The sequence below is a fragment of the Aquarana catesbeiana genome, linkage group LG05 (assembly GCF_042186555.1).
Source record: "Aquarana catesbeiana isolate 2022-GZ linkage group LG05, ASM4218655v1, whole genome shotgun sequence".
Lineage (NCBI taxonomy): Eukaryota > Metazoa > Chordata > Amphibia > Anura > Ranidae > Aquarana > Aquarana catesbeiana.
The window spans coordinates 439,620,738-439,646,571 of record NC_133328.1 but is presented as its reverse complement, the minus strand read 5'-3'; the positions used below and the strand labels follow the sequence as shown (position 1 = coordinate 439,646,571).

The window sequence follows — 25,834 nt, the reverse complement described above, 5'->3', positions numbered from 1 at the left end:
TAGGTTACTCTTCTCTGTGTTTTTTCCCCTGTTTTTCTTTGGTGCTCCGGCAGCCTCTGGAAAGTCACCCTGAGTAACATTGAGGGTCAAGTCCCATTTTATCCAACTATACACCCATCCCAACTCCCCCCCTTTTTTTTTATCCTCCCCATTATGGGGACCGAGAGAACACATCGGCTACGGGCCATTTTTGAAAATATGAATAACAATAATACTGTTCGATCTAAAATAGACGAAATATCCACGGGTGCTTCCTCCCAACGACCACATACGGAAGCTTATGAAATTCATATGAGGAAAGCCTTCTTACGATTGCAAGATGCGAAACAGTATGAACAAACCCAATGGTGGGATTTAGCATTTCTTAAGAAATATATAGAATTGGGTATCACCCCTAGAGGACTTCGGATCAAGAAGCAATGTAGCTTCTTGGACGAAGATCTCCACAAGGAATGGCGATCGCTAGCAGAATTTTGTACAATCAAATGGATTAAAATTCTTATTTCACAAAGAGAAAGAAAATTAGAACTAGCAACACAACAGGTAAAGGACAAAGAAGACACTGTTCATGAATTTAGTGCTTCATGTTTATATCCGAAGTGGCTTCAGGTTCTTGAGAGAAATGTCAAGAAGGATGAAGACGCTTTGGTTTTTAAGAAAACTAAAAAACTGGAACGAGACCTGTTTGATTATGGCAATGGCCAGGTATTCGACTGGCAACGCCATAAACAGAGGGCCAATGAAATTGTAGCACATTCAACCTGTTCAAAACCTATAAATACATCTAAGTCTAAAAAAACAAAGTCGAAAAAACACAACTCTAATAATTCCAAGAAAACCACTCCCAAGTCTATCCCTCATTCACAAACTAGGGAAGTTTCCAAATCAACTAGTTCAAGCATACCAATATCTGCTACTAGAGGTGGGATTGTACCAACCACCACTATTTTAGACCTGAATCCTTCCCCCTTAGTGTCATCCTCCTCTTTGATGGTACCGCTAATTCCACCTGCTGACAGACACGAGATGACCACTGTTTCACCACCTACTACCCAACTCAAACTGGCATACAATTTACCTATTCATAACAGTTTTAGCCCCTTATCCCAAGACCTGGAAAACTACATTCTATTGGGAGCTAGACCTAAATCCCAAGACATTAGAGACGAACTTCATCCTCAGGATACCAACTGTTGTAATTTATCCCCTAAGGGCTCCAACCCTCCAAATTTTCAGTTCTCTCCTCCAAAGGGAGTGTCCAAAGAGAAAAGAAAACTAGAAGAGGACGGAGAGGAGGAACCATTAGGAAGACTAAACAAAAAAGAGAGGTCGTAACAAATAGAAATAATAGTACTATAAAAATATATAACCTATCCTCACATACTCTCACTCCGTCTGAAGAAATGCTACTTCGGAAAGGCCTAGGTTTTTCTCCAACTATAGGCCCAAATAAGTTTGGTCTTTTCAAAGATCTACACCGTTTTATACGGCTGCTAACTCTAAAACGTCACTATGCCCCTAACCCATTAGCCTTATATAAAAAAGAGAGGAAAGAGGCTACGTCCACACAGGATCCGACACCAGAGTGCACATCTTCCGCAGAACTTGACGAAGTGGCATTACAGGCCCTAGAGGAATTATGGGCCGAAGGACATACAGAGGGCTTTGTACCCTCTGCTTGTCTAGAACCATCAGTTATACATACTCCTTTTCGGCCCAAATCAACTTTTTTTCCAACCAATTCAAAGGGCCCTTATATTGAAACCTACTACCAAGCGGTATATAAAGATTTTCTATCACTATGTGAGAATCCTAGTAGGCGGAAACATCGGAATTTAAATAGATGTGAGAATTTAGCCTTGAAAGAGCTAATGTCCAATACCAAAATCATCATTAGGCAGGCAGACAAGGGTGGAAGTTTGGTGATACAAAATCGCACCGACTACATCAAAGAGGCCAGCAGACTGTTAGCTGACACTGATACATATCTGAAACTACAGTCTGATCCTCTTCCAGAATTTCAACTAGAATTAAAGTCGCTTGTCCAAGAAGCATGGCATAATGGAGTACTTACCAATAAAGAAAGACAATTCTTATTACCATCTGAATGCAGTACTCCCTACTTCTACCATCTCCCAAAGGTCCACAAATCCTTGGTGGACCCCCCTGGGAGACCAATTGTAGCAAGTACAAATAGCTTCAGTAATGGTTTGTCAATGTACATCGACTATTGTCTCCAACCCCTTGTGTGCCAGTTACCGTCCTATATTAAAGACTCTAATGATATAATCACTGCCCTTCAGAACTATTCATGGGAAGAGGGCTACTGGTGGGCATCTCTCGATGTGTCCTCTCTATACACCTCGATACCCCATGATATAGGTTTGAGAGCCGTTCAACATTTCTTGACCAAGAGTGGCGATTTCAATTCGTTACAGTCACAATTCCTGGTACAAGCCACCGAGTTCTGCCTAAGATGGAATTACTTTACGTTTGGAGAACAATTCTATCTGCAGCGTAGAGGTACCGCCATGGGAGCGAATTTTGCTCCGGTTTACGCAAATCTTACTATGGGCTACTGGGAGGAACGTAACATCTGGGCTAACAATCCTTTTGCTGAACACATTGTCTTTTTTGGGTGCTACATTGATGACATTGTGGTCATTTGGAGTGGAAGCCCAGAGTTGTTTTCCTCCTTCGTGGCCCATTGTAACTCCAATACACTTGGTCTGGCTTTCACCCATGTTATAGATTCTCGGGAGCTTGTATTCCTAGATTTGGTCCTATTCCATGACGAACAGAGGATTCTCACTAGAAACCATGTTAAGCCAACAAGTGGCAACTCCTACCTTCATTTCAGAAGTTGCCACCACCCAGTATGGAAACGTAATATCCCTAGTGGCCAATTTTATAGACTTAGACGCAATTGCTCGAAATTGGAAGATTATGTTGAACAGGGAACAGTGATGACTAAGAAATTCCAAGAGAAAGGTTATCCACCTGATCTTATTAATGACGCTTTCCTGTCTCATCTGAATCCCCCTATTAGAGACAAGCGTCCGAGTGACAAATTAAGAACTAATCAGACAGTCAGATTTATTTCGACTTTTAATGAGAATTACAAATCTATCTCTAATATAGTTAGAAAACACTTTGGTATTCTTCATCTGGACCAACGCCTTGCCCCGGTGCTACCCGAGATCCCACAAGTGACGTTCCTTAAAGCACGCACCATAAAAAACTTGCTAGCACCCAGTAAAATAACAAATAAACCGTCCAAATCTTTCCTTGATATTAGGTCTTATTTTCATGACAGAAAGGGCATATTCCAGTGCAAAAAGAAGGGGTGCCTTACTTGCCAATTTATCACCCATGGCACTAATATCATCACAACCAATACAGGCAAAAAATATGAGATTAGACAATTCATTACCTGTTCTACTGATTTTGTTGTATATGTTTTGCGTTGCCCTTGTGGGTTGGTCTACGTTGGCCGGACTATTCGTGCCTTACGGGCTAGAGTAGGTGACCACCGGAGACTAATTTCGAAGGGGTGCGATGAACATAGTGTACCCCGTCATTTCTTGCGTTTCCATGACAAGGACATTAGACTCTTGGAAGTCTTTGCTATCGAAACAATCCCCAAGGGCACGCTAACCAATAATGAAAGATTCTCCCTGTTGTGCAAGCGTGAGGTTTTTTGGATCTACATGTTTGACTCGCTTGCCCCCAAGGGGTTGAACGAAGAACTAGAAACATGTAGTTTTGTGTAATTTTAATGAGAGTCTATATATATACCTTTTAGATCATCTCTGGGTTAATATTGATTTTAATAGGTTTTTAAAATGTTTTTAATATGTTTGACTATGTTTTTTATAGAAAAATGTTAAGTTTTCATGTTGAAGTGTAAACTATGTGTTCCTTGGTTATATATTTGGTTTATTTTCATACTTTTATGTGAAGTAAGGCACGTATACCCATTGGTAAATTGTTTGGAGCTGAGGGGGTTAACATTGGAGATCTTTGTTTAAACCCTGCGAGTTGCCTATCATCCTTGACTATGACAAAGCGCTCATGCGCGAAACGCGTCGTCAAGGCAACCTCTCCCCCCCCCACATGGCAGAGGCCCCAGCTTGAGTTCTTCACTGCGAGTTTTCATCCATTCACATTTTTATCCACTTTTTATGTGAAGCCGCTTTTTTCACCAGCAAGCGTTTCCTGCAACTTCACCATCTCCACTACCCCATCTGGGTGGGGCAGCTTCGTTTTTACATCCATCGATTCAATTTATTTTATTTTATTTTTTTACCCATTACCATATCCATTTTTCCATATGACTGTTGGCTATCTCCCCAGGCAGGTCAGGCTGATGTGAGCTCCATCAGCCTGCCGCCACCAATTTCTCCTTTAGATGGCCTCTCAGTGTCAGTTTCGACCTCAGCGCAGTGTCACCAAGTCTCACTGATGAGACTTCACCTCTGTGGAGACACGTCCCAGCCCAGCAGCGGTTCCGTTTCACTTCTCAGACGCTACAGCGGCTCCCCCGTGCTGACGTCATCCTCCATCGACACACAGCTCCGGCCAGACTGTTCTCCGCACGGCGGAGCTACACATCTCCACACGGCGGCCACTTCACTTCTACCTCAGCCTGTTTTTTCCCTATGGCGCCAAGGTCTTCACCATATGAGGCAGCTCTGAGCCCTCTTACCTGACTGTGAGTACTTTGACATATCTCCACCACCCTGCCTTTATTCATCTGCTTTGAGCCCATATGTTTGCTTTCACACTTTACACAGCAGTCTCCGTATACTTTCATTAGATGGATCTCCGGTGGTAACCTCCTGCTGTTTGATGCCTCTGTCACCTTATTGATGTTTATTTGATTACTTACAACATCACCAAGAGTCTGTAATTTTTAATAGTTTTTATCGTGTGCTTTTTTGCTTTTAAACAGAGTCTCTGAACCTGGTTTTTTTGCAGTTAATATTGTTACTTTGGACTATTGCTAACCATTGGCTCATTATTGGTTTATTAAAAATCATAAACTTTTATACTTGTTGTATTTTGTTTTCCAACAATAGCCTGAGCGCTGGACATTTTATATGTTGCTTCCTGGTACGATCTGTTTTCACCAATTACAGTTTGTCTGGCAGCACGGGTTATTACTATTATGTTTATTGGAGTTTCTAGTTTCCTGTTTTATCCCTGTACATGCATTATGCTATATATACATTAACATTTTTTGAATGGATGGTACAGGTTATACATCTATTTTATATGTTTGTTACATTCTCTGGGTGGCCTACCACTGGCGCTAGGTTACTCTTCTCTGTGTTTTTTCCAGAGCTTCATAGGTTGCCACTGGAGTCCTCTTCCACTCCTCCATGACGGCATCACAGAGCTGGTGGATGTTAGAGACCCTTCCTCCACCTTCCATTTGAGGATGCCCCACCGATGCTCAATAGGGTTTAGGTCTGGAGACATGCTTGGCCAGTCCATTACCTTTACCCTCAGCTTCTTTAGTAAGGCAGTGGTCATCTTTGAGGTGTGTTTGGGGTCGTTATCATGTTGGAATACTGCCCTACAGCCCAGTCTCCAAAGAGAGGGGATCATGATCTGCTTTAGTATGTCACAGTACATTCATGGTTCCTCCAATGAACTGCAGCTCCCCAGTGCCATCAGCACTCATGCAGCCCCAGACCATGACACTCCTCCACCATACTTGACTGTAGGCAAGACACACGCTTTACACCATCTTAACCAAATTAGTTTATCTTGGTACCATCAGACCACAGGACATGGTTCCAGTAATCCATGTCCTTAGTCTGCTTGTCTTCAGCAAACTGTTTGCAGGCTTTCTTGTGCATCATCTTTAGAAGAGGCTTCCTTTTGGTACAACAGCCATGCAGACCAATTTGATGCAGTGTGAGCATCTGCAGGTCTGAGCACTGACAGGTTGATCCCCACTTCTTCAACCTCTGCAGCAATGCTGGCAGCACTCATATGTCTATTTCCCAAAGACAACCACTGGATATGATGCTGAGCACTTGCACTTAACTTCTTTGGTCAACCATGGCGAGGCCTGTTCTGAGTGGAACCTGTCCTGTTAAACCACTGTGTGGTCTTGGCCACCATGCTGCAGCTCAGTTTCAGGGTCTTGGCAATCTTTTTATAGCCTAGGCAATCTTATTTATAGCCTAGGCCATCTTTATGTAGAGCAACAATTTTTTTTTCAGATTCTCAGAGAGTTCTTTGCCATGAGGTGCCATGTTGAACTTCCAGTGACCAGTATGAGAGAGTGAGAGCAATAACACCAAATTTAACACACCTGCTCCCCATTCACACCTGAGACCTTGTAACACTAACGAGTCACATGACATCGGGGAGGAAAAATGGCTAATTGGGCCCAATGTGGACATTTTCACTTAGGGGTGTACTCACTTTTGTTGCCAGTGGTTTTGACATGATTGGCTGTGTGTTGAGTTATTTTAAGGGGACAGCAAATTTACACTGTTATACAAGCTGTACATTCACTACTTTACATTGTAGCAAAGTGTCATTTCTTCAGTGTTGTCACATGAAAAGATATAATAAAATATTGACAAAAATGTGAGGGGTGTACTCACTTTCCCCGCTGACAGCTGAATGTACAAAAAACAAAACATTGCCGTCCAAAAGTAAATTGCAAACAAAAAACGGCGTGGGGTCCCCCCTGAAATCTATACCAGACCCTTATCCAAGCATGTAGCCTGGAGGTCAGGAAAGGGAAGGAACAAGCCAGCGCCCCCCCTCTCCTGAACAATACCAGGTTGCATGCCCTCAACATGGGGTGGTGGGTGCTTTGGGGCAGGGGGGGCTCTGCGCCCCCCCATGCTGCTACAGATAAATACACATATACTGCATTTCTTTGGACATATAGGTGGTGAAATTATATTAGTCAGGAGTTGTTCTTCTTGATTTATTCTGTGATATTAGGTGGTTCTTGGTATGTAAGTGTAGAATAGTGATGTTACCCTTTAATTTTATTTCTGATATTGGTACACATATCACATTTTTTGGGTTCAAATTAGGATCATTTGGAAATAATAAAAATTTGCATCAGCAATATTATTGTTTGTGGTTTGTAAAGACCCTGTGTGAGTTTGGGTAAAGATTTTTGTGAGGTGGACAGCAACAAGTGAAAGTGACAGAAAATATATATAAATATATTTTACCAAAAACCAAAACATCAAAACATTACACATTCTAGCATTCTTAACCACTTTCTTACTGGGCATTTAAACCCCACTCCTGCCCAGACCAATTTTTAGCTTTCAGCGCTGTCACACTTTGAATGACAATTGCGCGGTCATGCTACACTGTACTCAAATGAAATTTTTATCATTTTTTTCACACAAATGGAGATTTCTTTCGGTGGTATTTAATCTCTGCTTGGGTTTTTATTTTTTGCTAAACAAGCCAAAAAACAGACATTTAAAAAAAAAAAAAAAAAAACATGTTTCATAGTTTGTTATAAAATTTTGTAAATGGGTAATTTTTCTCCTTCATTGATATTCACTGATGGGCACTGATGGGCTGCATTGATGGGCACTGATGGGCTGCACTGATAGGCACAGATAAGGCAACACTGATAGGCACAGATAAGGCGACACTGATAGGCATTGATGGGCCCTGATGGGTGGCACTGATGGGTGGCACTGATGGGCACTGATAGATGTCACTGATGGGCACTGATGGGCACTGGTAGGTGGCACTGATGGGCACTGGTAGGTGGTATTGATAGGCAGCACTGGTGATAGGCAGAACTGGTGATGAGGCACTGAAAAATAGCCGATTACTGGCTCTGTTTATATCACATGATCAGCTGTCATTGGCTGACAGCTGATCATGTGGTAAGGAGTCTGGATTGACCCCTTACTGCGATCAGTGATCAGCTGAGTCTCATAGAATCGGTGATCACAAAGCGCGCTGCGCGCGCCCTGCAATGGACGAGCAAGCCGCTCGAGCATGGGAGGACGTCTATGGATGCCCTCCCAGCAAAGTAGGCCCGCGCTGTAGCCGTTTTTCGGCTATAGCACAGACGGGAAGTGGTTAAAAACAAAATAGATGATGAAGAAGCAACATTGTTGCAAGGACAATTTCTTTGAGAGAAAGATACATCAATCTCAATAGGTATGAGCCCGATGTTCGTTCAACTCGAACATCCGGTGTTAGCTGAAATTAGAACATTATGGGGCGTTCACGGCAAATTCGAGTGCCCGTGGAATGCCCCATAATGAACTGCAGCTTTTTCACGATGACAGCTGTTATATAGCTGAGGGCGGGGCCACCCGGTGATGTAAACGAGTGACCCTGCCCCCCTCTGACATCACATGTCAGAAGGGGAGGGGTCACCAGGTTACATCACCGGGTGGTCCCACCCTCAGCTATATAACAGCTGTCAAAGCAAAAAGACAGCAGTCACAAGGACGTCACCTATGGAGGCAGAGTTTTTTTCTTCTTGGGAACATAGGACGCTGTGATTGAAGATGAATGGACATCGCAGGACCCTCTTTTTTATTTTATTTTTTAATAAAGGACTTGTCCAAAACTGTCTCCTGTCATTTTTACTTTTTTGACACTTTTTTTTGTGAATGAGTAGGGGTACAATGTACCTGATACCCATTCACATGGGGGGGGGATCTGGGTGCACCCTTGTTAAAGGTGGCTTACAAATTCCCATAAGCCCCCTGCCTGCAGACCCCCCACCACCACTGGGCAAGGATTATTTATATTGATTCATCTATTGTTTAAGACACTGGTTGTTGGATGGCTCTCCCACGACACTTGGCACGTCATTCTCTAAGTCCCCATTTATGCTACTTTCCATTCAATTGGATATGTTGAAATTAATTTTGTTGCACCCCCATACAATCTAAATGTAAAAAAATGTTTATATGTCTCTTTTGGTTTTTGACTAGGATCTCTGTTTTAAGTCAAGAACATAAGGTCCTGAAGAAGCAAAGATGTGAAGCGCTTCAATAGCAGATTATCTTTAACCACTTGCAGACCAACCGCTGTCATTATACTGTGGCAGGTCGGCACTTTCCCACAAACCATCATAGCTGTATGTCGGCCCCTTAAGCGGGGATAGCAGGCGTGCACTGCGAGGGTGCTGATGCGCGTGGTTGGCAGTCATCGTGACCGCCGGCCACGTGCAACAGCACTCCCGCAGTGCATGCCTGTTATCCCTGCTTAAAGGGCCAAAGTACAGCTACGTGCAATCGCCGGCACAAGAACCAGAACAGGAACATGTGTGTGTAAACACACAAATCCCTGTTCTGTAAGGAGAGGAGAGGCAGATTGTGTGTTCCTACTAGCTAGGAAAAACTATCTGTTATCTCCTCTATCAGTCCCATCCCCCTACAATTAGAACACACATGAGGGAATACAGTTGATCGCCCCCTCGTGTTAACCTCTTCTCTGCCAGTGACATTTACACAGTAATCAGTGCATTTTTATAGCACTGATTGCTGTATAAATGTCAATGGTTCCAAAAATGTGCCAAAAGTTTCTGATCTGTCTGCCATATTGTCGTAGTCCCGATAAAAAACGCTATTCACCGCCATTACTAGTAAAAAAATAATAATAATAATAAAAATGGCATAAATCTTTCCCCTATTTTGTAGACACTATAACTTTTGCGCAAACAAATCAATATACGCTTATTGTGATTTTATTACCAAAAATATGTAGAAGAAATACACATCGGCCTAAACTGAGGAAAAAATTAGCTTTTTAAAAAAAAAAAAAATGGGGATATTTATTATAGCAAAAACTACAAAATATTGTGTTTTTTTCAAAATTGTTGCTTTTTTTGTTTATAGAACAAAAATAAAAACGGCAGAGATGATCAAATACCACCAAAAGAAAGCTCTATTTGTGGGAAAAAAAGGACGTCAATTTTGTCTGGGTACAGCATTGCTCAACCGCGCAATTGTCAGTTAAAGCGACGCAGCGCCGTATCGCAAAAAAATGGCCTGGTCATTGAGCAGCCAAATCTTCCGGGGCTGAAGTGGTTAAACAATATATCACATATTTCAGTACAATTTAGGTGATCATATCATGCTCTAAACATCATTTCCTTGTGCGATTCTCCAGGTCCTAACAAGAGTAAGGGTTTCGGCACTATATGTTGTCTGGGCGCTATAGTGAATTTGATTTTGGGAGTATTTGTTCGCCAGAGCAATTGTGAATTCCGTTTAGGCACTATTTGGCATCCTGAGCACTAATTACCACACGTTTGCATATTCTATAGTAAATAACCCCCATTGTGGATAAATAGGACCCATTATGGTGTTTCTCTAAAGAAAATAAGCTGGTCAAGAAAATTGAAGTCAACTAACACGATAAGTACACATTATCCTTCTGTGTCAAGAGCAAAAGAAAGAGGAAGGTTGCTGGATTCTGGCATTGTAGTTCTTGCATGAAAAATGTAGCTGGATGAACCTGGTGAACAACAAACCTACAATACCATCAGAAGAATTAAAGACCAACGAAAATGTGCTCCTGGTCTGTCTTTATAAATTGCTCTTTAATGCACAACTCCTGCCATTGCCCCCCCCAACCACCACTTGCCTCTATAACCACCTGTCTCCGTCACCACCTGGAGCATCCCATGAATTTTTATTTTGAGAAGCTCTATTAACATACCATATTTTGTCACCAGGTGGAGGGGTCAGCTAGTCTTCCTGAACAGTGCAGCTCTCACATATTGTATAGCCCAGCCTGCTTGATGATCCACTCCCTCGGGGGTCATGTAAATGACAGGCTGGGCTCAGAGGAAATGGGTGAATGACAAAGTTTTGTTCTGCAGGGAAGAGGACCTGAACTGAGCAGAAAATAGAATTGGGGATTTATAAAACTGTGTATATACTGTATAGTTCAGTTACTGTACAATATTTCTGTTTATTGTTTCTGAAAGAATAGACTCTGGTTTAATTTAAAGATTTAATGCCTGGGCACACCCTAATATGGGGGTTGGAAACCCATTAATCATGATCTACCTGTCAATCGCAGGCAGGTGATGGGTGGACCGCGATCCTTCTTTGCCAACCCCTGGAACCTGGACAGGAGGGGCTGTGGGAGTGGCATATATTGGCACAATCTATATTTTTTTTCCTGCAGCAGGTCAAAGTTGGTTTCTTCTCGTCTCCCTCCCACCTGTATTTAGCTGCCACAGGTATAAAATACAATGCATCAGTACCATTATATGTCTGCCCCTCCTGTCCTCTTCTTTCTGTTGCCTGTGCCTTCCGTTTTCTCCCCTCGTCCTCCCCCAATCTTTACTCTCCTGCCAGCGGCTGCAGGGGATAATTTCAGGACCAAGAGCAGGGAAGGGGCCCTTCCTTTTCTAAGTGAACACAATGAGCGATCAGTACAGATCACTTACTGTGTTCATTCATAACCGAAGCGTTTGACTTCACCAAGAGGTTTTCCACACTGTCAGACTGTGACAGCTCGACTAGGTCAAACTCTCATCGCCAGTACTGCTTATGCTAACACATCCACCAGCAGCTCTGCAGTGTTCACCAGATGTTAACCCTCTATTGCCTGTGACCTGTAAATATCTTACAATATAAATTATATCTTACAAGTGAGTGGATATTTATTCTTGTATTTAATACATTTTCTAATTGCTGCACTTAGAGGCACCTTCTTGTGTTCCCTTGGTATGTTTCAGATATCTCTTCTATCTGTTGAGGACCTCTCCTAAGGATCTTGTGGCTGGGCACTGATATTATTTAACCTTTAATGAGATTTTGCTGTTTCTACTTCTAGCATTGTGCGCGTGAAACAGATTTACAGTTTACACATAATAAAACTGCTTATCTAGTCTTCAGCCACTTAACCACTTGCTCACTGGGCATTTAAATCCCCCATTTTCAGCTTTCAGCGCTGTCACACTTTGAATGACAATTGCGCAGTCATGCTACACTGTACCCAAATGAAATTTTTATCATTTTATCACACAAATAAAGCTTTCTTTTGGTGGTATTTAGTCACTACTGGGTTTTTATCTTTTGCTAAACAAACAAAAAAGATGGAAATTAAAAAAAAAAAAAAAACGAACATGTTTCATAGTTTGTCATAAAATTTAGCAAACAGGTAATTATTCTGCTTCATTGATATGCGCTGATGAGGCTGCACTGATGGGCACTGATAGGCAGCACTGGTGGGCACTGATAGGCACAGATAAGGCGGCACTGAGAGCAACAGATAAAGCGGCACTGATGGCCACTGATAAGATGGCACTGATGAGGTGGGACTGATGGGCCCTGATAGGTGCCACTGATAGATGGCACTAATGGGCTCTGATAGGTGGCACCGATGGGCACTAGTAGATGACACTGATGGCCACTGGTAGGTGGCACTGATGGGCAGCACTGGTGATTAGGCACTGATTGGTGATATGGATAGGTGGCACTGTGGGCACTGATGGGTGGAACTGTGGGCACTGGTAGGTGGCGCTGGTGGGAACTGATGGGTGGAACTTTGGGCACTGGTAGGTGGCACTGGTGGGCACTTGTAGGCGGCACTGTTGTGCACTGGTAGGTGGCACAGGTGGGCGCAGATGAGGCGGAGGCTGCTCTCCTTGATCGGGACCGATGTCCCTCTGACAGCCGCCGGTGATCGGCTTTTTTTCTCTCCTCATGCTATCAGCTTGAGGAGGAAAAATAGCCGATTATGGCTCTGTTTACATCACATGATCAGCTGTCTTTGGCTGACAGCTGATCACATGGTAATCGGTCGGGACTGACCCCTTACTCCGATCTGAGATCAGGTGAGTCTCATAGACTCGCTGATCACAGAGCGCGCCACGCACATCCTGCAGGGTGCATGCAGGCCGCTCAAGCATGGGAGGACGTCTATTGATTCCCTCCCGGCAAAGGAGGTCCACGCTGTAACCACCATTCAGCCATAGCACGGATCTAAACGAGTTAAAAGCTAAGTTTACTTTTTTTTTTCTAAATGTCACCTTTCCTATGTACCAATATATCATTAATGTTCCTCTGTTGCAGAAAAGAAAAAGCCTTCTCTATCTTTTAGGACAGGCCCTACCTCCAGATTCCTCCATGATAAGTCCTGGATTTGGTATTTAGGACAGAAAAACCAGTAGAAGGAAGCACTTCACCAGCTGACCTCATTAACACACACATTGCACCTGTCCCCCCTCTAGGAGATTGCTCCCACCCACCTCTGTGCTCATATACAATTATTATCAGTCTATATATCATTATCTGTTCTCATTAAATACATAGCCAGTGATCATTTTTTTCCTCCATCTTTCATAAATTGTTCATTTGGGGGAGTGTGCAGGAGCTAAGCGATTACATAGCAGCCTATGTGGAGCAGAGCTGTAGCATTAAAAACAGGAGAAGTGTGTCCCTGGAAGTCCGTAAAGCTCATCATACACTATACAGTCTGATTGTATAGTCTCCTTTAGATACTTCATCAACTATGAAATGCAAGAGCCTGCCTGACTGGATACAGAGTGACTGGATAGATACTGTAGATGCTTCCTCTTATTATATAGTTGTGGTAAATCTAAAGGTGATTGTAAAGAGATTGTACAACCAGATTGGGCATGGCCACGTTTATACACCTAAAGTAAACTAGTCGGTCTTTTGGTGCCATTAATTGTTAATGGTACCCCAAATGCAGAAGCAAACACAATTTGCTGTGTGGAAAAAACAAGCAACAAACACAGCAAAAATGCACAATACAAAAGTGCAAACTGCAACACACCAAAATGTCCCATGAGCTACTTTGCCACGTGTAGGCCAACCCATTGCAATCAATGGGCTTCCATATCTGTGTCATGGGAAAAACAAGCCAAAAAATATTCATTCCCACTACACTATGTAAAATGGGGCCTGAAAATGAAATTTACATCTCCACATTTCCAAACACACGTCAAACTGCATAAAAAATGGAATGAAATGGAAATAAAACAAGAGGTGGTATAGTAATGAGGGAGATGTGGTCCAGAGTGGTGAACACCCTTTTGTGTGATGCAGCAAGGCAGGGTGCTTCCTGGATGTCACATGATCTAGAGGAAGTGATGTAATCAGAATGCATCAATTAAAAATTCAAATGGACAGGTGAAACTTCAAAGCTGCCATAGATGAGGTAAGTGAGAGATAAGCACATTGGGGTGGCTTGAGCAGAAATTACATTAGAAACGGCTTCTTTTTATTATGAAATGTGAAATTCTGTCCGAAAAGGTGAACTTAGCCTTTAATTATATGTGAATCTATTGTCTCTAAAATAAAACATTAACATTTTTATTTTGTAAATAAAACTGCCCTTTCGCTCCTTTTGGCATTGCAGCCTAATAAAGTGGCAAAAATATCTCTACCAAAACTCTTTATTTTTTTATTTTTACAAATGTAACATTTATTGACACACTAGATCCTCCGTAGGCCTGAGTCTAAAAATGATTTTGTCTGAGTGCTAACACACCCTTAAATAAATAGTTCCTGCTCCAAAGGACCATTTTTATAGGTAGTTTACACATGTTTTGATTATGCAGAATGAAGCAATGCTCATTATCATGTCTATAGCATTTATGACATGTTTTTGATGTGTGTTGCTGTGTTTTTGACATGCTGAAAAAGCATGCTTGTTAATAACCACTTGCTTACTGGGCACTTAAACCCCCCTCCTGTCCAGACTAATATTCAGCTTTCAGCGCTGTTGCACTTTGAATGACAATTGCGTGGTCATACAACACTGTACCCAAATGAAATTTTTATCTTTTTTTCCCACAAATAGAGCTTTCTTTTGGTGGTATTTGATCACCTCTGCAGTTTTTATTTTTTGTTAAAAAAAATGTAAAAGCGATTTTAAAAAAAAAATTATTTTTTTTTATATTTTGTTATAAAATTTTGCAAACAGGTAATTGTTCTCCTTCATTGATGTACGCTGATGAGGCTGCACTGATGGGCACTGATAGGCTGCACTGATGGGCACCTGTGGGCTGCATTGATGGGCACCGATGGGCTGCACTGATGGGCACTGATGGGCTGCACTGATGGGCACTGATAAGGAGGCACTGGTGGGCACTGATAGGCGGCACTAATGGGCACTGCTAGGCGGCACTTGTGTGCACTGAGAGGTGACACTGAGAGGTAGCAGTGATGGGTGGCACTGAAGGGCATTGATAGGTGGCATTGGTGGGCACTGAGAAGTGGCACCAATAGGTGGCACTGATAGGTGGCACTGATAGCTGGCAGTGATGGGCACTGATAGGTGGCAGTGATGGGCACTGATGGGTGGCAGTGATGGGCACTGATAGGTTACACTGAAAGGCAGCACTGCTAGGTGGCACTGATGAGGCAATGATTTGTGGTAGGCTTTGAAGGGCAGTTATGAGGCTTTTAAATGCTGTTTAAATGTTGCTAAAACACAGGGTATTAAAGCACATGTGAACAAGCCCTTAAAATGTTTGAAAAACTTAGATGTGAAATATAAACAAAACATATCCTTCTATAGTGCGTACATGTCTCAATTCAGAGCACTAAGTCTCTGAACAAATGCTGACAAGTTTTCCTGACACCAAGAGAATAAAGGTGACAGGGAGGGAGCTCCAGCACACAGCCTATGACTGACAGCCTCAGCTCTGTTCTTGCATGCTGCGTGAACTGGGATGTACCCCTTCCCTCCAATCAGCTCTCAGAGCTCTCCTCACTCTCCACCCCCTGTTTTCTGACAGCTCAGACAAGCTTTATACATTCTGGACAGGTGTTGAGAAGAGAAGACTTCAGATAAACAGGTACAACTTGTAGGAGGACATGTTTCAGCTTTGTGTATCACGTGAGGCTAGTCACTTCACTAGGTGTATGTAAGGGTTTACATCCACTTTAAAAATGCTGCAACACTACAGCAAAACTGTTCTATTTTACTGTTGACAGTCTTGCTCACTCTCTGGATCAAAGCACATTCATTAATAGGTTATAGAGCTTCTGCAAACCTGTAAAGTCCTGTTATTATAAATGAATGATTTTATTATTTTCCACCATCTGCTATAAATGGCAAATCTTTGAAATGTCTCTTCTTTCTGTGTTGTCTTATACAGGCAGTCTATTATTTATAACCATTTTTTACATGTATGTGTGTATTTATTTTAATCAATATCTGCTTGGAACCTATAGCTCATGATGCTTTTCTATGGAGCTATAACACCGCTGAAAAATATCCTAAAAAACATACATGTAATCTCTTTCATTGTTGGACACCTTATCTGTTCCATGGGTGAGAGAACATGATATTGGTTTACTGTGGTAGTACTGTACCTTTTTCAAAATCTTTTTCAGTTATCTGTTAATGGCTGCTTAGATGTCTCTTATATCATCAACAATGTCCTGGCTTAGATTTGCCTCTTTATACATTATTTTCTTGTTTGTATCTCTGGCGGGTCAAAGGTTGGTCCTTTATGTTTTACTGTGTATCTGCAACACAAAAAAATCAATCCTTAAATAAAAGCCCAGACTGTATAATTATTGGCCTTCCTGCCTGATCAAAGATGCTGTTGGTGTTGATGCTGCTAAAATACAAAAACTATTTTGATCTATCCAAGTACCCTTAGAAACTGTTCCTTTCTTGTATATTATAATGATATTATATATTATTGTATATTATAAACTGTGCACATTTCTGGATGTATATCCAAAGAGTTGTTGTGTGTGAGAATGCTATTGGGGAACATTTTTAATTTTATTTCCATTATAAAATTAACCCTAGATAAGAATATCATTAGAAAATATGTGCATCGTGGCTGGTTTTCATCGTACATTATGGATCTGGTGGGCACATTTGACAAAGTGGTAAAACAGATTTTAGGAAGTTAATTTATCTCTGCCATAGGCTTACCCTATGTGAGTGTGAGAGCAGTAAGTGTTGTCACGCAATTTAATAATATAATTTCTTAATGAATACATGTTGCATATTTATATGACAGTATTATATATGAGAATGCCCTAAATACAGAATGATGAATAATATAAACAGCTCATGCATAACTGCAGAATAGTCATAGAACAATATAGCAGATTATAAATCATTTTATGACTCACTCAGTCTATTGCCAACTCTGGAAACCAAAGAATACATAATATAAGTTAGTATGGAAATATCTTATTCACATTGACTTAAGGAATCTGTCTTGTGCTGTTCACAATACGACATTCCTGTCTTTTCTAGATTATCGCCTATTCTACAATGCCTCGTTTTTGCAATTTAGATATTCAGTAAAGCATGCTTGGGGGAGAGGAGGGGGCTGAACACTGACACTGAGTGGCTGCTTTTGCAGCTAGCTCCTGCTGTTGGACTCCTAGACACAGAGACAGCTCAGCCAGTAAGCGAATGCTGTTATTGGACTCAGAGCCAGTCAGCTAGTATAGCTGTTGGACTACTTAACACAGAAACAGCTCAGCCAGTCTACTGCTGGACACCTTAACACAGGCAGTCTGTCATCTATCGCTGCTGATATTGCCGCCTTGTCAAACACTTGCAGTAGCTTAGGGAGGGTGCATGAAGCAGCCACTAAGGAGAGACGGAGTAAAGCAAGACACTTAGAGGGACCACACTATTCACTATGGCATCTAACTTCAATGATATTGTAAAGCAAGGTTATGTAAAGATCAGAAGTAAAAAGCTGGGGGTAAGTCTTTTTTTTTACCTTGATCATTATTTTTCTGGCTTATTGCTTTTTTTTTTTCTACTAGATCCTGCATTACAGAGCTCTGTGACAGACAGCTACTGTACTATCTTTAGCCACTCCGGTGTATACTGTATATTCCACAGGGAGGGATGAGAATGCATAAATGATTTTGTGTACAGCAGGATTGTGATTATCTGCATTTTTAGAGCAAGTGTGCTGATATTGATGGGGGCAGAGAAGCATGGGGGAATTCAGCTCTTGTTGTGACTGTGTCACCGGCTTTTACTTCCTACCTTGCTCCTAAGTCTTATGTTTTGTCCTAATGTCAAAGACAACAGACTGATTATCTGGTTTGGATTCAGAGGAATAACCTTGCCAGACACTTCAAAGCTATTCAGTGTTTTGCTGTGGACAGCAACCCCTGAGTGGATTAAGTATAGTCTAAAGAATGGATCCACATGGGAATTGTACTGTGGATAACAGGCTATTATTTGTTACGTTGTATTGCATTGTGAGGATTAATCGACTTTTTCATGAGCAGATACAGTGGATTAGCAGGGTACAAAAAGTATGGGAGCTGTGGGATAATTATTACCAAACTGTCTTGTATTATTGCTTTCAGGTTCTCGTGCATGATATTTATCTGAGACTTTAGGAAATGCTTGTTGAGTGATATTTAAAACGCATAAGAGAGACAATAATTGTTACTGATAATGTGGGTAAGAACAAGTGCTGCAACTCATTCCCTGATGGTGTTTTCTAATCTCTTCTTTTACAAGAATGAAAAATATCAGGACTTGGAAGGATTTGATTCAGCAAAAAGCTTTTACTTGTTGTTTAGCCGGGGATTGCAATGAACAAGCTTTGACTGCATAATGTTTGGCCTCTCTATTTTATTACATTCATCTAGTTTAAATGAGCCCATAAACAATGGATGAAGGATGAACATGTTTTGTGGAATTGAAAAGGTAGACACTAATGCTGTGATGGTTATCTTATCTTGGGCACATAGCTAAATGATTAAACATCTGACTTGGACTGTGTGATGCCAACAGACAGGCAGCAGCAGGCTGGATGCAGAGTCTAGCACCTGTGTTATCTAGAGAACTCCTGTCAAATAATGATCCGCTTTCCCAAACTGTGTCAGATAAGCCAGAGTCACTCAGAAAATGAAAATTCTTCAAGTAGCCTAGAATTTAGCTGCCTTTCTTATCGCCAAAATAAATGAGTATAGTAGTGACATAGGAACATTGCATATAGCTTGTATTTTTCTGTCTGTTTTTTCTTATTTTAGTGCACAATCCCTGGAATTCATACGGAGTGTCTTAGATAATCTTTGACTTACCAGTAGTGTGACCAACCTGTGACAAATCCATGGTATATGAATCTGTCTCAACTCTGACAGAATTGTTGCAAGCATCTCTCCTGCAAAGTGGCAGAGTTTTAAAGTCAGAGAAGCTATTTGGAGAAGTTAAGAGTAATGAAAATGTATCAAATATCGGTTCTAGAGGAACTTAAAGACAGTAAAAGTGATGTAAATAAGATCTACTTGAATTTGTTGCACATTAACAATAAAAATGTTGCAAGGAATTTGCCCCAAGGCTTCAGACTACATAAACATCACCAGAAATGTGTTGCAAATGCCTTACTGAATCCCCTCCTATGTCTAATGTTTTGCTAATTATCTTCCTGTGTGTGTTAATGAGCATTCATAAAGGATTATCAACCCACAACTAGTATTTTGGTTATGCTTGTGAGCTCAATCACCTAACAGCTATTTACATTTTTTTGAGATTCTACAGGTGACTGCCCCTTTGAGGTATTTTACCATCTCACTCTTGTTGCTGTGGCTCAAGCAGCCCACATCCTTTTGTATTTTAATAAAAGGAATCAAACATTCAGTATAAAGATGGAAGTAGACCTTAAAACACAGGAGAACGTCTTAAGAAAGATTTCAGAATAAGCCAGGTGGTGACTCAGTCTGTTTATATGTAACAGAGAAGTCAGCTATGGATAGAATTAGCCTTTAAATCCTTTTTAGGTCTACAGTAAGGATCAATGTATCCTCATTTGCTGCATGTAATTATTACGTTTCGTAGGGGCAATGAAGTGAACAATAAAACTAAATACTATATAGGTGTTTGTAAATGCAGGTACTAATCCAACATTTTAGTAAGGAGTTGAGTGTAGAGTTTTGTTGCATTTACCCAAGACCCCTGCAGGCCCTTATTTGTCCTAATGAAATGCCTATATGTTTTCACTTTACTTCATCAAGCCAATTACCTTGTTCAGATAGATGTTCTGATAGATGCTTTTATCTTTTAATACCCTGTTTGCCATTGCAGCGCAGAGATTAGCAAAATGTATTAGGCAAATTTGGCCTGTCTTAATTTGCATTGTACTTAGCGAACAATCAGGTACCAATTACATACATCACTCATTTATGTGCAAACATAAAAGCTTAAAATACTAAAAAAAAAAAAGGGAAAACGGTAAGCAGCAATATCTTCATAGAATGTGCACCAATGTACTTTAAAGGCAACGCAGTGACAAGAAAAACTTTAGGTCACATACTGTAGTGCAACACAGTACAATTGCAAACTAACTGCTGTAGATAACAATGTATGGTAAATGTATTTTAATGTGAGTGATTAACATAGCATATTTGAAAAAATGCTACATCTGATGTTAATTACAATTTATAATCCACTAATATATGCTGTATATATATATATATATATATATATATATATATATATATACACAATATCTCACAAACGGGAATACACCCCTCATATTTTTGTAAATATTTTATTATATATGACAACACTGAAGAAATGACACTTTGCTACAATCTAAAGTAGTAGGTGTACAGCTTGTATAACTGTGTAAATTTGCTGTCCCCTCAAAATAACTCAAAACACAGCCATTAAGGTCTAAACCGCTGGCAACAAAAGTGAGTACACCCCTAAGTGAAAATGTGCGAATTTGGCCCAAAGTGTCAATATTTTGTATGGCCACCATTACTTTCAGGCACTGCCTTAACCCTTTTGGGCATGCAGTTTACCAGAGCTTCACAGGTTGCCACTGGAGTCCTCTTCCACTCCTCCATGACAACATCTCGGAGCTGGTGGATGTTAGAGAACTTGCGCTCCTCCACCTTCCATTTGAGAATGCCCCACAGATGCTCAATAGGGTTTAGGTCTGGAGACATGCTTGGCCAGTCTATCACCTTTAACCTCAGCTTCTTTAGCAGGGCGGTGGTCGTCTTGGAGGTGTGTATGGGGTCATTATCATGTTGGAATACTGCCCTGCAGACCAGTCTCCAAAGGGAGGAGATCATGATCTGCTTCAGTATGTCACAGTACATGTTGGCATTCATGGTTCCCTCAATGAACTGTAGCTCCCCAGTGCCAGCAGCACTCATGCAGCCCCAGACCATGACCCTCCCACCACCATGCTTGACTGTAGGCAAGACACACTTGTCTTTGTACTCCTCACCTGGTTGCTGCCACACACGCTTGACACCATCTGAACCAAATAAGTTTATCTTGGTCTCTTCAGACCACAGGACATGGTTCCAGTAATCCATGTCCTTAGTCTGCTTGTCTTCAGCAAACTGTTTGCGGGCTTTCTTGTGCATCATCTTTAGAAGAGGCTTCCTTCTGGGACAACAGCCATGCAATGATGTAATGTGCGACATATGGTCTGAGCTCTGACAGGCTGACCCCCCACCCCTTCAACCTCTGCAGCAATGCTGGCAGCACTCATACGTCTATTAGCCAAAGATGACCTCTAGATATGAAGCTGAGTATGTGCACGCAACTTCTTTGGTCGACCATGGCGAGACCTGTTCTGAGTGGAAACTGTCCTGTTAAACTACTGTATGGTCTTGGCCACTGTTCTGTAACTCAGTTTCAGGGTCTTTGAAATCTTATAGCCTATGACATCTTTATGTAGAGCAACAATTGTTTTTTTCAGATCCTCAGAGAGTTCTTTGCCCTAAGGTGCCAAATTTAACACACCTGCTCCCCATTCACACCTGAGACCTTTTAACACTAACGAGTCACATGACACTGGGGAGGGAAAATGGCTAATTGTACCCAATTTGGACATTTTCACTTAGGGGTGTACTCACTTTTGTTGCCAGTGGTTTAGAGTTTAATGGCTGTGTGTTGAGTTATTTTGAGGGGACAGCAAATTTACATTGTTATACAAGCTGTACACTTACTACAGATGTAGCATTTTTTCATGCTTTTTTTTTTTCATTACTCATGCTTCCACAGAGTTGTCCAGTAAGTAAAAGACAGTATAAATATAGAGATTTCAAGCCAACCTAGAGACAGACCAGAAAATCCACAGCACAAATGCATAATATAGTAACAATTGTGATAAAGTATTTCAGAAAAAAACACCTTATAGTGAGACAAAACAATGAAATGTAACTGGGCCATCCTAAACCAAAGTTTTTGTAAAAATTAAAGAAAATAAAAGGGGGCATTATTACATTAAAGAACAGATAAAACAGGGGAAGAAACAGACTCAAAATACATTACATTGGGTATGTAGGAATTTAGGCTAAAGGAAAAAGGGACTGGGGGAAGGGGAAAAAATGTAAAGGTAAGGGAGGAAGGGGTGATTGGGTACATCCCTTAAGTAGTATCATGTGAAATAATAGCCAGAATAGACAATTTGGTCTCTAGTTGGTCTGACATGTGCCATGATTGAGAGAGGTAAGAATGGTAGCCTTGAGAAAACTTGAATGAGATCCAAAAAAAACATGTTTTCCACTGTTGCTCCTCTTTCTTGTCCAATTACTGCCATAAGTTCTTCCATCAGTTGGATGTTAGCAAGCACAGAAAACCATTGTCCAATCGGGGAGGGTTTAGTGCACTTCCATATCTAGGGTATGCAGATCCAGGCTGCATTTATTACGTGGTCCAGAAGTGATTTCTTGTAGTGCTTCTGGGTTAATGGAATTAAATGTAGTAAAAGCATATCAGAATGGTTCTAAAGCTGAATATCAGTATGTTCAAAAACAACTTTTTGGACCTTTTCCCAAAAAGGACGTATTAGTGGGTAATGCTAGAAAATGTGAAGGACAGTCATATTCTCCGTTTGACACCTCCAACACAATGGTGAGGTGGTTGGAAACATTTTGTATAAAAGGGAGGATACCCTATACTGCCTGGTTATGAGTTTATACCCAGCCTCTTTGAATCTGCTTGAGATCATTGACTTATGTGCAAAGAATAAAATATGACTCCATTGTTTTTCTGTAAAAGATAAACCTGTATTGCATCTACTCAGAAAAGGTGGGACGTACTCCTCATCTGGGCTCGAGAGGAGATTGTAAGATATAGAGGCATCCTCAAAGTAATTTTCAAATATGGAACACGATTTCATGGTGACAGTATGACAGTATAGGATTTGATGGAACAAAGGAAATCTTTGATTTGAAGGGCTTGCCAGTGTAATAGATGAGGATTTTACTCATTTATATTTATAGAATTGAACTAGTAAATGTATAGTGCATCTTAATCATCGAATTTTCAAAGGTGCACTCTTCAATATATTAACTGTAGTTATGCAATATTGTTATGCATACTTTTCTCACGTTGCTTCGGTTTATGATTGAGAAGCATTTCACCTGTTGTTTATCCTTTTTCTTAATGGATAGTAAAATGCATACTCGTGTCATTATGTGCAGAAAGCATGCCCATCTAAGTATTTAAGTATGTAAACATACATTTTATCCAGAGATAAAAGTTTATAGAGAGTGCCATATAGTTTGCCTTCTGGCTCTTCTCAGTGAAAGACTCAGTATGAGGAAGGAATGAATTCCCTAATCTCTTTAAGTAATACTGTTATTTTGTAAAAGAAAAATAATAATAAAAACATATCCAAAGGGCATATATGAGATTTAAAAGTAAAGAAAACATGGCCCTAACTATTATAGCTTTTCTTAAGCTATTTCATGCAAGAGACAGCAAGAGTAAAAAAGATAGTAATGATATAATCTAAAAGTTTTTAGTGTTTAAAAACGTTAAAATTAAAGTTAAAATTAGTAGTGTTTAATTTCAAATGAACTCGATCCCATTGCCGTTGGTATGACTGATGTCCAGTTATAAAATAAATGTGTTTTCCATAATGACTTAATGCCTTATATGACAGATTTGCAACGCCAGATTGCACCATCAGGTAGCATCACGGGTGTAGTCTGAACATTACAGCTGTGAGTTCAGATAAAATACAGGAACTGGGAGTAGAGGAGGACCCACTGTAGACAAAAATAAACCAAAGATTACTAGTCTTTCTGAAAGACCGAACCTATAAACCTGTAAAGAATGTTTGTTAGTTCTTACTACTTTTAGTTGTTACAGTTTATAAGTCATAAAAGTAATTATATTTTATACTTAAAAATCAGTTTGCCAGCTAGGTATCTAAATGACATCATCAGTCAGGCATCTAGTGGCCCATAAACCAGTAGCATTTTTTCATTTTTCCACTAGAGAATAAGATGGGGTTTCTGTTGATTACATACATTGCTTCATGTGGACTCAAAGGATATAATACAGTATTTGTAAATGTTACTTAATAATAGTGACCTTTAGCAGGCTGAGATATGAATATTGGGCATGTATGCCACATGTATGGATAGTGGCCAAAGGTATGTTCATTTGTTTCCACACCATCAGCTCTTTTCCACGCAACCTGTTGTGAGAAATAACACTACATCTTCTTCTCCCCAGAGTCCATTTGCACCACATACCATGGTTGAGAGCCCATTGAATGTGCAAGAGATGGAAAGGGTGGGCAAGATTTAACACTACAAAGAAGTGCTAGATATAACCCCTGGTGCTGCTACAATCATTTCAGTAGCAGCATCAGGGGTTGAAAGAGGACTCTAATATTGAATTGTGTTCCCCTTTTTTCAATTTTATTAAATTCAGTTGCAAAGAAAACTTAATATAGTGCTAGATCTAAATAATTAATGTCTTAATTTACTTAGGAACAAGGTACATAGAATGCATTCTTCTAGCAGAACTTTAGCAATGAACTTTAGCAGAGAATCCTGTCATCAAGAGTTTTAGCCACTCAAGTATGTCCGGTTTAAAAATCTGGCAAGACCCTGTAACTTACAGCAACAACATGCTGCTGTGAATCTCAACAGCATTTTTCTTATAGTCAAGCTTAACACTTTCAGTGCCATTTGACACAAACCTAAGGAACATCATCAGGTATGTTATCAAGATTACTTATCATAGAATATGACTCAAAGCACAAGCACCCCATAGTATCAGGATCTTATGCTAAGCCACAATGGTTGGTTACATGAAGTGAAAAGAAGTGTTGTCCCTTGACCCTTGAGCTGGCTGTAAAATGCTTTCTTGTAAATTATTTAGCGAATGGCACAGGAAACAAACAGCTTTAACAATGTTAATGCCAAACACAGGGCAGCACAGACACAAAAAATGCTAACCATACAGCTCATGACAAGTAGGTTGTAAGGTCAAAAGCATTTATAATGAGTGTAGAATCTAAGCTAATAGTATTTCACAAAACAAGGAGGAGACACTGGCTGTTTGCCTGAGGTCTAGTCTCAGTTCCTTCGGAAGATATTTTGAAGTATAATTCAAGTACAACAAGTAAGAAAACAAAGTAGGTGGTTAGGGAAAAATGATGAAGAATCAGATAAAGAACACAAAAGGGGAGTGATAATAACAAAAGAGAGAAAAAAAGAAAAGGAGGGGTGGGTCAAGGGAAGAGGGGAGAGCTGAAGTCAGTAAAGGTCTTCAAACTTGACTTGTTACAGGCATATTTCCAACTGAAATGTTCTAGGTCAGAGACTAATGAGCAAAGGTAGGAGGTTGGGGAGGCTTTCCTGGCTGTAACACTTAACCCTCTTCTCAACTGGACTACACATTTATAGTTCATCTTTCTTTTTTTCTGTTAAGGCCACTTTTAAGTGCTGAAACAGACCAAGGGCAGCCATCAGTCACAAGTTGTGTACAAATTTCCCAGTGATATCAGTCAATTGACATAATGTAGCAAGTCCACCCACCACTCTCTCCCTCCTTCCCAACAAAAACAGAAAAGGCTAGGGCACAAAAGAGGATACTTAAGGTT

General features: G+C 40.6%; 1 protein-coding gene across 1 annotated transcript in view; it reads left to right on the top strand.

The window, feature by feature from the left end:
- The first annotated feature begins 17,315 nt into the window (after positions 1-17,315).
- The window catches only part of DOK6 (docking protein 6), a 962,439-nt gene continuing 953,920 nt past the window's right edge, over positions 17,316-25,834 (top strand). The window contains exon 1 of the mRNA XM_073631271.1: positions 17,316-17,704. Within this exon, the coding sequence (XP_073487372.1) occupies positions 17,639-17,704 (66 nt within the window). The 5' untranslated portion in view covers positions 17,316-17,638. The remainder of the gene's footprint in view (positions 17,705-25,834) is intronic.